The 18,788-nt window shown below is 40.8% G+C and overlaps 1 protein-coding gene across 1 annotated transcript in view; it reads right to left on the minus strand.

Moving 5' to 3' along the window:
• The window catches only part of cux1a (cut-like homeobox 1a), an 86,519-nt gene extending 71,030 nt beyond the window's left edge, over positions 1-15,489 (minus strand). Inside the window, exon 1 of the mRNA XM_030792703.1 lies at positions 15,427-15,489. Coding sequence (XP_030648563.1) covers positions 15,427-15,489 — 63 coding nt within the window. The remainder of the gene's footprint in view (positions 1-15,426) is intronic.
• Positions 15,490-18,788: the final 3,299 nt, after the last annotated feature.

The raw sequence follows: 18,788 nt of genomic DNA on the forward strand, positions 1-18,788 counted from the left end.
GAACTCGCACAGGAAAATACAGTATAAGAAAGAGAAGAAAAAAAAATGTCAGCAAAAACTATTCCCAGCCTTGAGTGGAAACGCTGAAGTCAAATGCTGATTCAGCAGAAGAACTCTTCCAAATTTAGACCCCTGCCCTTCCCCCCTCCTCCCCCTCCCCCCGCCCCCCCCACTTGCCAGCAATTCTGCACCATCATGTTATTTGCCATATTTTGACTCTGAATTCCCTTGCAGTGCAGATTGCTTGAGCCCTTCCAAATATGCTGATGTGGAATATTTCACAAGAAAAGAATACATACGCACGCACACAAAACTAGTTATGAAAACACAAGCACAGCTACATGATACAGGCTCTAAAAACATGAAGCAAAATTGCCACCAAAGCACAGATTTACTCTAAATCAAAAGAGATTACTTTTAAACGCAGATCAGACCCTGGTGGAGCTCCAGCATTACTATATGACTTAAAATAGGTTCATAAACGTCCAATCACGGTTCATATTCATCTATCCGACTAAGAACTCTGAGTTGAAAGTGTATGTTAGGGTAACCTGAGATCTCCTGTCTGATGAATGGGAACACTTCAGCACTCATTATCCTAATAATATGTAAGACTGGGCTCTCCACATACTTTAAGCTATTTATCGCGACCAAAATGCCTCAAGGCTACTTCAGACTGCACCATACATCTGAAAACCTTTACATTTGTGTCATTTACAGAGGAAAATGCTTTCCCTTGTACTCTAATCCGGAGTATTTTCAGTCTCATATTTTTCACACGCGCTACAAACGGGTGACCTATTAGACCACGGGACAGGCAGCGCTACACATTTCTATTCTACGTACTGTGTAACCTTGAGCACGGGGCTAGCAAACTTAGCCAAAGCGCTGGCAACGAAACGCAGTGTTCTGTTACATGGACAAACACGGTGCCAGTGGTGCTGCGTGGAAAGAAATCTGCATAATCAAAGACTTACCATCACAAGTGTGACACAAAGAGGAGACAGATAAGCGCAAGCCATAGAAAGATGCCAAACAAATATGAGAGCCCTTATAGACAGCTGCTCTGTTGCTCCGTAAAGGCCTATGTTACAGAGGAAGAGAGCAGGGAATCTTGCCTGCCAACATTACTGTCTGGAACGGTGGGGGGGGGGGGGGGGCGGATGGAGCGGGGGGAATCCTCGTTCGTTTATTTTCTCAAATTTGTTTTCCATTTGAAATCCCGGTTTGACATTTCAACAGCCGTCTCTCTTAATAAAGGCTGTCTGAATGGGTTGGGGGGGGGGCGGGGGATGGGATGGGGTTCAGAGGGGGTTCCCCCTGGTGCTGGACGGGCTCCAGTGAAAGCTGGTCAGAACATGGGAAACATGCTGTCAGACCAGAACAGAATCAGCCCGTCTGGCTTGCGGTTTTCCCAGCGCGTTCCGTCATGAGCGCTCGTCTCGTTCCAGAGCTCGGCTTTCACTACAATGCCTCCAGGGAGCATCACACGCTGCCAAATCACACACACACACACACACACACACACAAGCACACACACACACAAACATACACACACGCACACAAACACACAGCCTCCATTCTCTTCTCCCCAGCACCACACTGCCAACAAAGGCAGTTGGATTACTCAGCAAAGCATGCTTACTCTACACACATACCGTTTCCTTTTGCCTGTGCAAGAAGACTAGAGCTCAGTGAATCCCTACGTAGGTGGAGAAGTTGCTACAAAGTGACTTAATGTACGTTATGTGGTAAACAGCGAGCGCTTTCCAATATTTTTTTTTGGTAGCGTGTAATTTTGGAATTTCTTTTCTCCACTGACAATTCATCTTGCTGTGCGAGGGACAAGAAGTTATCGTAGGGATGAGTGAGGAAATTGCTCTAGTCATGACTGCAACAGATGTAAACGAAAACTCAGGGATTGTCCGGGGATTTATTTTCCACCACTTCAACAGATCCTACTCTTCAATGTTCACTGAGCAATATTTCAGGTCCAGCAAAGCCAAAATAGTAGGCATGCTAACATAATAGATACTACATCTGTTCATAATGGATCTTCCTGAATGCATTTGCAATGAATATCTCTTCCTGATGAGTACCAAACTCACTTAACGCTGCACGTAACATGGTGTAAGTAACGGTCATGGATTAAAACAAAAAACAAATATAAATCGTCTGATTATCCCCCCCCCCCCAAAGATTAAAAAATGCCTTAATGAAGGATTGCAGTGGTTTAGATGGGCCTAATACTCACTTTTGGGTTCAATTCTGTTTTATCCTGATCTTTTCTACATCTGGATAAGACAAATGCATTTATGAAAGGGTTTACCTCATTTATACCCCTGTAGCAGTAGGAGAGAGAGGTAATAAAAGGTTGACTCGCAGTGACAAAAGATAGAAATGAATTGAATGCGCAGCACGGCAAAAATATGTAATACAATCTTGTTTTTTTTAGCCGTGACAATGGCCATCAGAGTGGATAAGGAACAGCATGTTTCCATTGTCTTGATTCAAGGAACGGACCGAATTATTTTATATTCGCTTTAGTACAACGCCTGGGTACTAAATTGTTCTTTTTATATTGTCAATTTTCGCAGCGCTTTACTAGTTAGAAACATCTCCTGACTGTTTAAATAGTCTGCAACGCCACAGATGAGTGGCAGTCTCTTTTAAAAGCAAGTTGTTTGAAATATGTGCTGGCTAACAGCCAATTAAGCTATCAGTGTCAGCAGTACATTGGAGCCTGCCAAGTGAAATAGTCCAGTTGTTCCAAAAGGTAAATACCTAAAACAATTCTTCAGAGGTTATAATGATTGTTATACACACTGACACCAGCTTTTCCTTGTTCCTTTAATGTACTATTCCACAGAGTGCCTGAATTAAACAGTTGCACAAGTGAAGAAAGCCCATATTTGACATGTGCCAAACAGCAGCAGTTACAGAAAAGAAAGAGTGCGGTAAAAATTAAACAGTCTTTTAAAAGGAAGCAATACAGTTGAACTCCCTTTTACTCTTCGCTCTTGCCACGGCAGAAGGAAAGGCGAATGACTGACAAGATAAGTGCAAAACCTTTTTTTTTTTTTAAATCAATGTGTGTTTAATTTGGTCGGAAAAAAAACCCCACCTCTGACACACACAAATTCGTCATGTCACGGGAGAAAGACTTGTTCAGCATATCGTTTGTGGTGTTTCTTTTAAAACTGGCAAATGAAAAAAAAAAAAAAGGTTGTGTGGGACACATAAGATGAATTATGGAGTCCATGAACAAGCAGAGTGGAGAAACTGACCCTTAGCAAAAAGGTCCCCCCCCCCTCCCAGTGACTCTGCACACAGTGACACCTTGAGCCTATGGGGACAGCTTCTGTACCTGTCTACTGCAGGAGGCTAATGAGGACACAGGGGGGGGCATGGAACAGCCAAACACAACCCCCACCCCGCACTCCCCCCCACCCCAAACTCCTGCTGGGCAAGCAACGGACTGACAAACAGCCTCCTCTGAGTACAACTGCAATCAGACAGTAGCCTCTCAAAATAATTGCCCTCTTAGAGACGCAGTACTCGAGCAAGCACAGACGCTTAGCATGAGGAAGTGGGATGGGGGACAGTGTTAACAAAAAGCCATTGTGAGAGGGGAAACCTCATTCCATTATGTTAATTTGGGAAGGACCAGTGGCAGCGATGGTTCGTTGGTTTCAGTCTATGCGGGGATCTGGAGTGTCCATGCAGGCTCATGTTGGCATCCGTTCCCCAGGCCGTGGCTCAGCTAACCTGGTGGCAGTCAGACAGACGGGTCTACGGTATGCCCCTAGGGCCAAAGTTACTTTTAATGATTCCTGTGAAACGAGAGCAGAGTTGTTTTCGTACTCAGTGAGAGATGACAATTGAGACATGTGAAATTGGAAAGGAAAAAACTGAGAAAATGATGATCAGCCAAAGCCAAACGAAATGCAGCCACAGTTAAGTGTAATGATGAAAGCAAAGCTTCTATTTATTGTGACAAAGAAATCCAAATCCAATCCAGTCCAATCCAAAACATACACAAACACACACACACGGACATAGACATTGACAAGGAGGACACAGAGATTCCTAACACACCCAGTAACTCATAGTTTGGCTGCCACCAGAAACCAGGAAAAATACAAAGCACCAAGCCTGAGGTCAGCCCTCCAGCCCCTAACACGGAAGAGCACATCAGCTCGTCTCCCAGCAGGCTTGATTTGAAGAGTTTAATATCATTTTCCTGTCACTGGCTACATCTGGCTTTCATCTCCAGTACTCTTGGTTTTCAGGTCACTATAATAATAACTATTTCAAGCAAAACTGAAAGTTCAGCCAAAGTCTACCTCTGTGCCAGCTCTGTAAATGATATTTCTGACTGGATACAGTCTGCTCATTCCCAAGGCACTGCAAATGCTCAATGAGGATTTGTTATGTTTTGGTTTGTAGATTGCTGAGCTTTGCTAAGCTAGAGGGCTTTTGACTTAAGGGCAGGACAAGCTGTGTTTAGTGAAGGGAACAGGGGTATCTTGACGACTTTTCCTTTACAAGGAATACCTACCACTCATCAGAACTACCCCTGGTTTGCTCACTTCATTCAGTGTTGTATACACGTAACTGGAAATGGAACTTGGAAACACAAAGATTCCCTTGGGTGGGCAGGGGTGGGAGGGGGGGGGGGGGGGGTTTCAAAGCGATATGATACTAAACTTGCAAACACCAATCGTAACTAAAACCTGACAAACTTACTTTTTTAAATTAGTGAAATGCGTTTGAGTTCTCTGAAGTAATAAAAAAGATATGCAGGGAATATTTTGAAGAGGGTTTTTTTTTTTTTTTTTAATTTCATTTTGCCTTGAGGAATAATCAGGTGCATTTTGATAGCACAAAACAGTTTGTTCTGTTTTATATTCTACTTCGACTGAGGGACACATTATTTTTGCTGTGTTCTTTTTGCTTGTACTGTTGTCAAGCATATTAAAAGTCCTCAGATAGTTCAGATGGGGGTGTCTAGCGATGACGTACAGTAAAGATGAATATTAACAAAAACATGGCTAAGTGATACAAATTACAACGGCATTGCAGTTATGTGGATGAGCTGGGTTAACACAGCATAATAGCCGATTATAGTGAAGAGCAGTTAGCAGAAGGTATTACAGACAGAAAAATTTTTCCCTTTGTCTTTGATCTGATGAAAGGGAGGATCGTTGTGTAGTGTCAGTGTAGAATACAAGCAGGAGGTCACCATGACCCAGTAAGGTTGTTTCACGTGTGCAAACACAGATTAAAAGAGTTACAGGAAACCTTGTGAACCTGTTCAAAGGCCCCAGCACCTGGCCTTGTAAAAAAATTAGCATCTGCCACTTGAGTTTAGCACATAATGTACCATGAATAAAACTCTGTGTGTTTTTGTTTTTTTTTTAATTTATAATTAAAGAGAACCTGAGGGGGGGAAATGTATCCGTGCTGGTGAGGACTACTCCATTCATTTCGCTTATTGGTCACACAAAAGTACCTTTTCAGAACCCAGACAGGTGATTTATGCGTCCGTCCAGACTCCTCAAAACTTCACACTCCCGTTATAATCACAAGTGTTTTCAACAGGGCTATTTCCCAGCGAATCGTAGCCTTTCAAAACAAAAGGGATGCAGAGGAGCACTGGGCAGACGTTACTGAGCCTAAGCAGATGGGCACATGATTTAGTACCTGTGCACCAAAGGGACGTTACAAATGTCGAAAGAGACATTTCACTGCGTAGAACCATAAATGTTGTATTATCCTCTTAGATGACCTCGTTACCATCCAAATGTGCATCTAACTGTCGTTAAGTTTGACCATGGGATATTCACCAACATGAAAAAAAAAATCACTGTTGCTGTGCCTATAGTTTTATACACAGTTCTCAAAGATCAGCCCTTACATGGATGGGTAACTTAATATTTCATCTCATCCCCAAATGCTGTTGATGGAAAAAAGCAGCACTGAAAAACTATAGGCTCCATAAAATACCAAATATCCGAGCCACTATGGAACAGAAACTAGTCCTATATCTGGATGCTAACATATTAAACACACCTGAAAAGGCATGCAAAATGGCATCCAGTCCAATGACAGCTGAACAAAAGAGTCTGTCAGTTTAAATTTAAAGGTCTGATTTAGCTCCAGCACTTTCTAATTTGGCAAGCAAAACGAGGCGACTTGCCAGCCGCTGAGACAGAAAAAAAAAAAAAAGAGTGTCTGCACGGTGATTGGTTGACATCTTGTGTAACTGAAGACAAACTTGATTCATCATTTATTTGGGCACCAGAGCAAAGATTGTCTCTCCTTCAAAAAAGGCCTGTGAAGAGCAAAAACAACCCTTTTAATCCTTTAAAAGTAAACCAAAGACGTATGATTAAAACTTCTTACACCTGATATTCTCATTTCCAAAACAACACACACATTTGCATCGTAACCTCCACTTCACGGTCACTTTTGAATGATTCTGGGCACGTTTTTTTTTTTTTTTCCGCAGCTCAGGGACCCCGACGGAAAGTCTTGCTTTTCAATCACAGCTCTCGGCGAATGGAGAACATGTTCCACAGCACAAATGAACTGAGCCGTAATGGCCTCAGAGCTACACTCAGATTAAACATGGCATGCGAGTGAAATACTCATCAACGCTGTGGAGTTTGGCCCCTCCTCAAACCCTTACGAGATCCTGGGAAGTTGGGGCTGGGGGAGGCGAAGGAGGTGTTTGTGTGTGTGTGTGTGTGTGTGTGTGTGTGTGTGTGTGTGCGTGTGTGTGTGTGTGTGTGTGGTTGGGGAGGGGTCTCTCCTCAACAAATCATCAACCCTTGAGGAATTTAGACAATAGATGCCCTGTTTTTAATAGAGAGAAGTGCACAACCAGTGTGTGTTCCATTGGATGAATTAAAGTTGGAAGCTTTTCACAACACAGAAATTCAAATTCTATGTACAGCAGGTTAATTTCACTTACAACCATATAAAAAAAGCAAAAAAACCAATAGAAATAGACCCTATCCCCACAGTCCACACTGATCATGAAGTGCTGTGAGCTACATTTTATCCACCAATGACAGGACCAGCTGTCGTCTGAATAAACAGGCATTGGAAAAGATGAAAAAGATTTAGAGAGATACATCTCATTAGTCTTAACAGAAATATAGTCACTGGATCTTTTTTGGTGCTTTGATCTTGAAATGGTCCCCTGATCTTTCAAACATATCTGCCATAAATTATGTTCAGAGCCTCTGAGAGAAACGAGAGTTTGGCTTGAAATGGAAGTAAACAACATGCCCTTTCCATCACTGGGTTATTGTATCTTACAAGACCAATAATGGTTCAGATTACAGTGTGAAATTTGACTGAAACTGCCGTTCCACGAGCCAGAAAAGCAAAAGGCATGAAGAAAACTGGAAAGGCACAAAGACGTCGGTTGCAAATGTTAATACGACTCGGTTAGCTTGTCCATATCGACTGCCGTTTAACCTAATCATTCAGCTCGTTTTATTAGCGGCCTGGCGGTAACAGAAAGAACAGAACGCTAAAGTACATGAGTTCGTTTTGAAAGTCAAAGCTACTTAAGCGTCAGTATTCCCGCGTTCATTAAAAAAAGGTGACACGAATAAACTTTTTTATTGGACAAAACAGAACGGCCGCCCCGACGAAATCTAAAAATGGAAATTCAGATTGGAAAAAGGAGACCAAAAAAAAAAAAGGTGAAATTAAAACACCTGCTAACAAACAGAAGAGAGACCAATGACATTGTGTCTACACTTCATTTGTTTTTTCTCCTCAGGAAGATGGGAATGGGACTATGCCTCTTTCCCATGACTCTTAATTCACAAGTACTTTCCTCAAACTCTTTCCAGATGTTTCTGCACAGAAGCAAATAAAATGCTGTTCTAGGGTTTCTTTAATAACTCTACCCATTGTTTTAAGACATTTGTTTCAAAATATTTACTCATGACGTAGCTATTAGTCAATTTTCCCATAACAGACATTTTAGAAACCCCTTTTTCCAGTACCAGACAAAAACAACTTAACATCCGTGAAAAATTGCAAAGTAAATCATTATTTAGACATTGAAACTGTTCCCAATATCTTGCTTAATCTTTTTTTTTTTCTTTTTAAGTTTTAGCTTTGATGTCACCACTTATTCCTGCAGTCCTATCAAAACATAACTGTCTATCTCTTATAAAGTAATTCCAACTATAACTAACTACTGTAAAGATTTTTCAAATTGTCTGAAGAACACTTTTTTTTTTCCTTAATCACTTTAAGATTTCTTAACCACATTTACACAAGTTTATTTTCTTTTCCAAACAGTGAAAATTTTACTATGGCGTGAGATCTCTGTAGAGAGAGGGGAGGGGTGTGTGTTGTAGGGAGGTTGGGGGGGGGCGCACGTGAGTGGAAGGGCAGGCAAACAAAACCTCATCATAAAATCTAAACAAGTAGGAAGTACAGAGAAGGAGGTGCCATCTCCCTTTTTCCACGCCTCCATCTGAGAACAGCTAATTATGCAGTTTGGAGTCAGGGTTTCGTCTGAGCTGGGTGAAACAGAGGGGCCCCTATTGAAATCTCGACCCCTCAGACAGAGAGAGGGCAGTGCGGGCGGGGTGGGGGCAGACAGTCAGTGAGGTAATGAGGAGGCGGGGTTTAAGGCTGGCTCAGACCCTGACTGTTAGTCCCATGGCCAAAGAGTTCATCCTACTGTCTGGAGAAGTTTCAAAGCACGACACTTTCCATCTCAAACGAAAAACAAACAAACAAACAAACAAACAAGTAATAATAATAGGAAAAAAATTTGTGAAAGACTGGGTGGACTGCACGATTACAGAATAAATTTATTTTTCTTCTTTTACAGCTCTAGCAGCAAATGTTTTTTCTCTCTCTCTCTCTCTCTCTCTCTCTCTCTCTCTCTCTCTCTCTCTCTTACACATTGAAGGCTTAGGTCTGTCTGGATCTGGTTATGGAAGGAGTGTGTTATAATTACCAACCTGTTCCAGTGTAACGGCATCCGCTTATGAAAACACAGGTCTAACTGACCATTATGCCCAACTGTTTAGACTCACAGCTCCAGACTTAGTTTAGGCTAAATGTTGAACGTCCTAACTGGCTTAATATGTAACATTTTCTTTGCTAGTATAACATAAATGTGGGTGGAGTTTTTATGGCAGTACCATGTTTAACTTAAACTTCAACACAGGACATGTATAAACAGAATTTCAAACGACACAATGGCGTCTGCAAATGGCGTCTAACGCCTGGTTACAACTGCAAAACTTCCAGGGTAATAGGAGAGTCTTTCTGAAATGCTGTAAGCTAAATTAGGATGGAGACATGCAAATGTCTATCTTGTTTTTTTTCGGGCTTGTTTACAAGTTGGCTAGGTTTTTGAAGTGGTGTGGATTTGACTAGGGAATTTACTGTGTGTACTGTGTGTATGAATTTGCGTGGTGGGGGAAACAGAGCCGCTGTTGTTCTGTTCATCTTTCATTTCTACATTAAAAGAGCTTTCTCAAGAAGCAGTTTGGACAGAAAACCCATGCGGAACATCCCAGTTTTAGACCAGTATATTCATACCAGTTTTAGACCAGTAAACTCATAATCAGGTGTTTTGGATTCAACATTACTCAATCCTAGGGGGAAAGTCTGGGTGTTCTCCTGGAGACAGACGCAATTTATAAGAGTCGCTTTTGTGCGTGAGATAAATTCATACCATCTGGAAGCCAATCTATTGATAGATAAAGAGAACTAGGATAACTAAGAATCTATTTTTTGCCAAGAGATGGAACCCTTGGAGCAAATGAGCTATTTCAAGCACAATGCATTTAACTTAATCATTCACATCCTATTTGTATGGAAATCCACAAATACCATTTTCATAGCCTCCTCAGAATAGGGAAAACCATATCCATTGTATAAAATGAAGCCTGCAAACAATTATGTCTTATTTAAAACGCCCTCAAATAGGCTAAATGAAGCCATCTTTAATACAAGTATCCTGAAGTCGTGACAGAAAAGAGTAGAACCAAGCAGGACAAAAGCAAATTGCAAATGCTCGACCTATGATTTTATCTGCAAATGCATTTGCCCACTGCCATCTCGCACATACAGCTCGGTCTCAGGTAAAAATAAATAAATAATACCACATTGCGTAATATCCAAGCAATAACTGCACGTACACAATGCATACGCTACAATCTTACTGCAGATCTCTCTTCTTCTTCTTCTTTTTTTTTTTTTGCATAACTTCAGTGATACAGGGACAGTTTTTTAAGCGTAACACAAAGCAAACAGCAACCGTGGCGTAAAGGTGAAACAGTGAGTGCTTTCTGAAGGCCGACCTTGAGTGCTCAGGTTTAGAAACATCAAAAGCCATATTTAAAGCAGCTGAATGGGAAGGTACAAGTCGAGGCAAGAGGACTAAGTGAGATTGCGATGGGGCATTCACAGGCAGAGCAGACTGCGTCACTCATCTCCAGGTTTGACGTCAGACAAAGTGCAGGACCACGCATGGATCTACATTCTTCAGGGTCTATTATCTCACCTGCATTCTTTACCGACTTTAAATCATGCAGGGGAAACGAGCTAAAAAAAAAAAAAAAAAAAAAAAAAAGCATTGAAAATTATACAACCCCTGGAGTCTGACCCCGATTCCTGCTTTTGCTGCAGATAGCAGGAGATGTACGATTTGCACGTTTAAAAGGGGACAATATAAAGTTAACTGGAAAACAAGGGAAACTGACTTACAAAATCGAGCGCGACGCCACGCAAACAACCACGTCAACGTTTTATACTGACAGGGCCACTTAAAACAACATGGAACACATGTCAAAGTGGCCCTTAACAAGACACTGTTTCATTCACGGCATCAAAGGCTAGATCACAGATGTCAGTTCCTAAAAGACTGAGAGACAGGACTCGACTGCATACGCAAAATCACCACATCTGAGCAACATGGACTGTGTGTGGTTGACACAATCTACTCACTTAGGCTCTTTGCCCTAATTGGATAAACAATTCTAAAACGATCACAGACTTCAGACAATTAACTGAGACCTACAAGAGAGATTCAGCAATTTGGAAGTGATCCAAACACATATTTAAACTAGACAAGGCACACGCGCAGATTAACACATCTCTGTGTTCAATAGGTGAGCCTGAAAGATCGACCACTGAACAAAAGGTTATCAGACGCAAACTTAGCATCTGGAACTGATGGTCTCTAATTGTTTAGTTTCAAGTAAACCCATTAGAACAAAACTGCAATTTCCATGTTTAAAACAAACATGAAGTGAAAACAGTTGCATTCCACAATACTTTCACATAGGGTGTTTGCAACTCAACAAACTACTCATGAATTTAAAAAAAATATTCTACATTCACGATGAAATAATGGGGGACACTGTGTTTTCAATGTGTTAAGTGTTTTGTGCTTTTATGCTACGTCTCCTCAGACCCAATACATACATGATCTCAAGACAAGCTTACACATTCCTCTCTTCTGAGTGTGTGTTTTCAGATTTTACTGTTTGACACTGTCTTCCACACACCATCAACTCTTCATGTTTACATTGTGAAACTGGCAGTAAACACTAATGCAGATGATGAAAAGAGACTGTTTACCAAAATAAAATCTTGAGAATGTATGTCATGTGACAAGAGTCTAACAGCATTTAGTCCTGACTGAACTAAAAGCATGAAAATCCAAGTCAATGCACTGAACAGGCTATGGGGGAACATTCACTATAGTCTAATCGTGTAAATGGTTGAAGTCTATTATACTTGAATTACTTTAAGCATTACTAATAAAAGTGTACTTACAGAGAAACTACACAAAATGCCTATGGCAATGCTGCAACTTCAGGGAAAAAATTCCCTCTCGTTTTAAGCTTTCTGATACCTTGTTGCTTGTATTTAAATGCATTAAGGCAGACTTTGACAACACTATCTCTGTATATATGCATATATGTATATCTATATATATATATATATATATATATATATTTTTTTTTTTTTTTTTTTTTTTTTTTAACTGGAACTATTCAGCAGGATTAGGAGGTGGTTGATCAGCGGTGCCACCAAAGATACCAGTGTCTTCTTGAAAGCTTTTTTATGGCCATGACTGTTCAACATGAGCATGTGAAAACATCCAGAACGCTCCATATCTTGACTGGTATGACACAGTGGTAAGATAAACGTTAGTATTCAAGAGAGACAAACCTTGAAACTCACTTGAAATGCCAAGGACACCATAGCCATCTAGTAAAAGGCATAGAAATTGAACAAACTAAACAAAACGTGGCTATTTCTGGCCTGAATGGTAAGCGATTACTTTTGAAGCAGACCTAACACAGCACCTCTCCTGAGAAACAAATAGTGTCTGCTTCATGTTATGTTGATGTTTCTCATTAGCTGGGACCAAGTGTCCTGTCAGGTTAAACGGGAAAATAAAGGGAGCAAAGTGGAGAAATCTCTGTGAGGCATAAAACCTGCGGATCTGAAACCGGAATGGAAGTTAACGTTTCACTATAACTATGACTCAAGTGACAGAGTCAGACATGCACCAGGGTAAATTCAGGGGGGGAAAAAAAAAAAAAGGGTAAATGACCTTAAGTAGCCCAGTCAGAGATGCGACCTACATCCTGTTGAAAGTGTGGCATGACTTTAAGTACACTCTCTGTCTATAGTGTAAATAACCGGATCTAACAATGCAAAGCGGGTAGACATCTATCCTTTTAAGTTCCATCTCTAAGGGGCGGAGTCTTATCCAAATGTTAGTCTTGTGTTGTTTTTTCAACAATTTTCCAAAACATCTAATTTGACCTAAAAATGTGGAATATGATGTGTAGATAAGAGAAATAAAACACTTAAATTGATGTTATTTTCACATGCAGCCACCACAGAAAGGGAGGAAAAAGCACATCGTTTAAGAAGGTGTAGACTTTACCAGGACTTTAACACTGTGGGTGCAGGACTCACTGCATAGAAATATTTATTGTAATGATAAACCTGTAAAAGCCCAAGTCCAGCAATTGTTATTTATTTATTTCTATAAATTCACGTACTCTACGCGGACAACATAACGTGCGACACGACCGACAATGCAGACAATGATTTACAGGTTTAAAAAACACCATGGAATAAACCTACAAAAGCAAAATGATACATATCAGGGCAAGACTGCTGCAAATATGGAAAAAGAAGCTACTTTCCAAAGGGGTCTTTCGTGAAGTATTATGACTAAAAAAAGAGTCCCTCATTAAAAAATTGAGGTAAATCTTGCTGAGAAGATAAAGAAATTCTTGTGACGTTTTCAAAATGAACAAGAGCAAGGCAGGTAGAAAAAGCGGTTAGCTTACGTTTCACTCCGCAATAAAACCAGGCTAGATGCTTAAATCTTTGCTTGTGTTTAAAAAGAACAAACAGTGGATTCTTTATGAAAAGATTGCAGAAACTTCAAAATATCGCCGTTCAACTACAATGTAAATTTGCGTGCTTAAATAAAACACATCGTTACCTTTTCTGCTATTTTGTCTCGCATCCCTAAATATGCGGTCGCTGCACAACATTTTTCCCCAGTTAGAAACAACGGATATAGATAGTTAGTTTTCGGGGCTAACAGGAGAGTAGGCTACATTTTTTAAACAGTAAACACATTGTAAAACGAACGAACGGCTTTCAAGGCTCCTTCAAGAGACAGTAATATTAACTCTAGGGACTTAAATCGCCTTCCAGAGTACTTCAGGCTGAGTAAAATATTAGTTTAAGAAACACTGAGATATGAAATTAAACCGTTACACCATCACCGATCTGTCAGATTTCATGTGACAATCGCTAAATATACATCTTTATTTTTAAGAAACAAGCAAACAAAAAACTAACGCTAACAGCTCTATTGAGACGATGCATCCGTACTCCTTCAGCTGGAATGTGAACTTTAGTACTGCCATTCGGTCACTGTGTAGCTCATCAAAACATCCAATATATTTTTTTACGCCCTTAATCTGTAGTTCTATCTAAGCAACAAAACAAGCTTACGTGGTAAAACTAGTTTATGAGCGAAAGCACTTTATATAAATACCAAAACAACCTTGTACATTTTATCATGCGTCAGAGGAGAACGAATTCTGTTGCAACGGTTTGAGAGCATCTTTTTGTTAAGATAACACCTCTTTAAACACAGTCCAATGTCCACATTTTCATCGGTTAATGAAAATGGTTATTAAGTAATCGTTTCGCGCAGTCAGCAGCCCAGTGGATAAACAGCCACGGTTTTCATATTAGTGAAGTACTTCTCACCTCTGTAGAAAACCTCTTGCACTAATCCTGTAATCAAAGCAATGTTGAAATTATACAAAGCACTTCGACAATGTCAACTAGGCAATTAAAACATATCATAACAGAACGGTACTTCTGTCCAGTCGTTCTAATATTCAGTTAGTTCGAATTCACAAATAACTCAAGCGGACAGTTTGTCTGGTAAATCATACTAAACCGTTTAACAGTAAGCGATAGAACACCAACATATCCAATACTGCGGTTGGAACGATCAACTTATATTGAGTAGCTGGTACAAAAGGGTGAACAACAGTGCAGTATAACTTAATATACCTACTGCGTCTCTACTCTCCAAATCTGTTATGTTGGGTGCGCGGTGTACATTAAATTTAGGTTAATTGATTAATCTTAATTTTTCATCTCTAAAACGATTTTAAAAACCACACAACGTCTCTGCCGTTTTCACTCAAGTGGCTTAATTTTTGATGAAAATTCCTCACTGCCACAACACAAGTGTGGCACCAAGTTCTCCAAACTCCATCACTACGAAAACTCGACCGCAGACAGAACAATACTTCAGAACAAAACTGTCAAACTATCTTAGATGACAAGCAAAACATACAGCTCCCATAGCTGAAAATATTTGGATACAAGATCTCAACATTCTCCGTTAATACTAAACCAAAAAGTGGAAACAAAGTCAGACAGGTCCACTTTGCGATGCTGTACCAGTCACCACAGCGCCACCAGCGAGGGCGCAAGATAGCATGCGCACTTATTCTCTTAAACAAAATTATTCCAACTAAGCTCACTATCTTTCTCGCAATACCAAAAGTGTTAAATTAATAGTATAGTCACCAAGTACTCCTCAACTGCCTGTTGGGCTGCCATTGGTCCCCAATTGCCAAGGTAGCAGCATCCCCATGGTCCTGATGGCTGATCGATGGGAATTGAACAAAGAGGATCAATTTCCGATCAACGAGAGAGCCTCTTTTAATCAATGGGAAAGGGAAGCTCCAAAAGCGGCTGCATAAATACCGGCAAAGAGGGGCTCAAGAGCGAAGCCACAACTCAGCAAAGGTTTTCCTCACACCAGTCATAGAACGCTCTGCAACTCAAGGGAAAAGGGCTGACCTGCAGCTGCTGTAAATCAAAGCGCTTCCAATATTGAAACATCGATCCCGCATTGGCCGCCATCTTGAGACATATTGAGACGGAATGAAAGGCTGATAGAGAGAGAACGAGGGGCTGGAGTTCAGAGGAAAGGAGGGGGAGCGCGCGCAAAACACGGAGCGGAGCAATTGAACAGGGCCATCGCTTATTGAACAGCGGCGCGGAATGGAGTTATTGAACAGGAACCTGTGATATATTGAATATGGCTACTGAATAGAATTATTGAGCGCCTAGTCGCAAGTTCATAAACTGCGAAAACACGGGGTGGAATTCCCACTAGCCCACGCGCTTGTTTTGAAGTTCGAATCATCCTTGGATACTTTTGTACTATTTCAACGTTTTAACTGCGTACCCCACACTCATAATTGATACTCATCATGTCCCTTAATGAATTACAACAAAGACATATCTCGACTGAGTGCAGTGTTCATGCGGACGCGTACATGTTATTTTAATTGATTTATGTGTTCTGGTGTTTGGTGTTGCATGGATATAATGGTTGATATAATTCCTTGTCATCGTGTTAACATAATAGCACTGAAATCGATCGTTTGACGCTATGATTCTACGTGACTTTCTTTGCTCCAGACAGCTAAATGCTGTAAATCATAACAGATCTTTCAAAACAAGTGAACTTAATTGCGTGCCAGTGTTATTTCAATATTTTTGAGGTTACAGCAATTCCTCAGTATTTATTCTGTTTATCCTTACTAATACGACTTTTTGCATCGACGGTAAAAGGTTCTACAACCACTGACTGTTAAAATAATTATAAGATGTAATGATAAGACAAGCGTAGGCAGTTTCTACCACCTAAACAATACCCAAAACATCGAAGACAGTTTCTGTATTAATTAGTTTGGGTAAAAAAAAATTTTCTGAAAGCTGTAGTAATAGTTGAACTTGGTGAGCAGCGCCCCCATAGGTTGGCACTAAACAATACAAGAAATTACAACGTCTGCCAATGGAATGCGCATGGTGGTGTAGACCTACTAACGGTCAAGGGCAAAAGTTAATAACTTGGCGATATATTCATTCTTCGTTATTCGTGACGCTAAATTCTTACTTTTAAAGACTAAATTAGGTTTCCTGAGCACAAATTATATATTATTTTATGACGGATAGAGCAGCGGACTGAGGACGTTTCTTTAAATAGTGTTGTCTTACAATAATACGTTGCTGATACAACAAACAAATTGTTGTTTTATTAAAGCCATGTGTTATTTGTTTATACTCCCATTGTTGGCACTCTTTTATGAACAGCTAGACATTAGTGGGATTGCCTGTCTAAAATAATTAGGCCTATTTAAATCTATCAGATAGGATGTTTAGTGCCTTGTATCTTGTATGTAAAGCTACATAGAACAAATAATGTGTTCACACGGTGCTACACCATGTCGCTACCTTTAACATGCAATGTAATTGTGATCACATTGGATAACAGTATGTATTATTCCTACAGCTTAAATTCGTGGGCCAAATGGTCTCAGTTGTTTACAGGCCATGACGCTTGAGGGAACGTGAGATTTTAACACATTAGTGTTTGTGGTGATACATGAGAATTTACACACAGGAGAAATAACCTCCACACCCCACCCCACCCCCCCCCCCCTCCCCAAACCCTCGGCCCCCCACGCACACACACATTTTCTCAAGATTGTGCTTGTCCAAATATAAAAAAACTCCAAATTAATCACTGCTTGTAAAACAGCGATGAAAAATGTACCCGTATTCTGCTGATATTGTACGTGTGGAATATGCGTTTAATATTTAGTCCAGCACACATATTTTTGCCTCAGAGCTGAAAATTAAGTTACCAAAAACCCTGCTTTTAATGAATGCTTCCATTGAACACCTTCTCGTACTGAGAAAACATGTGCCTAATCCAGAGTAGTTCACTTTGCTGTTTACTAGGAATTTTTCTGCCGTCTCGGTTTAAGCCATTTATAGATCATCCTGGCAGTGGGTGGGGTGGTATGATGGATGGGTAATAAGGCCAGAAAGGTAAATCAGTTTTTCCTTTTTTTGTGTATTTAATACTTGAACGCACAACACATGTGAGTGTTAACTGTGAGAGGATTTTTCAGTTCACCTCTGTATTTCGTTACCTGAATATTATTCAGGACATGGCGAACCGTGCATGTGCTTTTTAGTGCTTCTTTCCCTTTTAAACATCTGTTACCAACGCCCCCCACCCCCCACCTCCACTTACAGGCAACACTCAATTCACAGCACACCCAATCTGGGTCTCATCACCAGCGATGTGAAGGCAATGATGCATATGAATGCAATAGAATTACAAGCAGTTTTGTGCTTTGGGAGAACCCCCCCCCCCTTCCTCTCCCCCTCCACCCCTCGCAATATAACAAGCCCTTCGCAAACCGACTGTCACGCACTTTTTTAAAAATGGGAGAGCATCACAGTTTAGAGCGGGGTAAGTGTCAGGAGAGAGAGAGAGAGAGAGAGAGAAAGAGAGAGAGAGCTGTCAAGTCAAATAACATGAATGGGAGAGGTAGAATGAAAGGTTGAGAGAAAAACTTACATGTTCCGTGACAGACTGAGAAACGTTCTACATCAGTCTTTTTATATAAGACAAGAGCTGACAGCACATGCCAACCTAGACATTTGTTCACAAAGATAATTACATAACTGATAGAAAAAAGAAAAAGAACCAAAAACAAACAAACAAAAAAAAACGGTTCCAGATGAAACCAACTGGTCTATGAACAGAGCGATAAAACCATACATGCAGCGTGTAATATGATAATAGTACGTCAGGTGAATGGCAGCGACGTCTCTCTGGAGAATCCCCTTCGGAATCAGAGCAATTCCTCAGGGGGGCATTCGCTGTGCGCAGGGCTCAGTCGTGCTGGGAGACCCTGCATGCTGTAGCGTGAGGGGATGGGATATTAAGAGGTCCCCGAGTACCACATCACTGCTCCTCCCATCTGCGCTCTGGAGGGGGGGGGTATGGGAGCTTGTAGAGAACTGGTCCCACTGGCAATTTGTTTTTTTCAAGCCCCACCAGAGCTTCAGCTGCCTCTGCCCTGTGCTCTCTGCTGAGGCAGGCCGCACACCTCCAGGGAGTCCAATTAGAAGGCTGTCTTCTCCTTATACTAATCTGTGGAAAACTCCTGCCACTCCCCATCTCTTTTTTTAATCAAATAAGGTCTCCCTCAAGACTAGTCCTCATTTAAAAAGACAGCATGGTGAATTAAATTTTAATTATGGAGATGCAAAGACATTGGAAACGAAGATAAAGGGGAGGCAAAGCATGGCTAAATGGAGTGCTTTTCTTTTCTCATTCATTTGTGCCCGTCTCT

This window comes from Chanos chanos, chromosome 15 (genome assembly GCF_902362185.1).
Source record: "Chanos chanos chromosome 15, fChaCha1.1, whole genome shotgun sequence".
Lineage (NCBI taxonomy): Eukaryota > Metazoa > Chordata > Actinopteri > Gonorynchiformes > Chanidae > Chanos > Chanos chanos.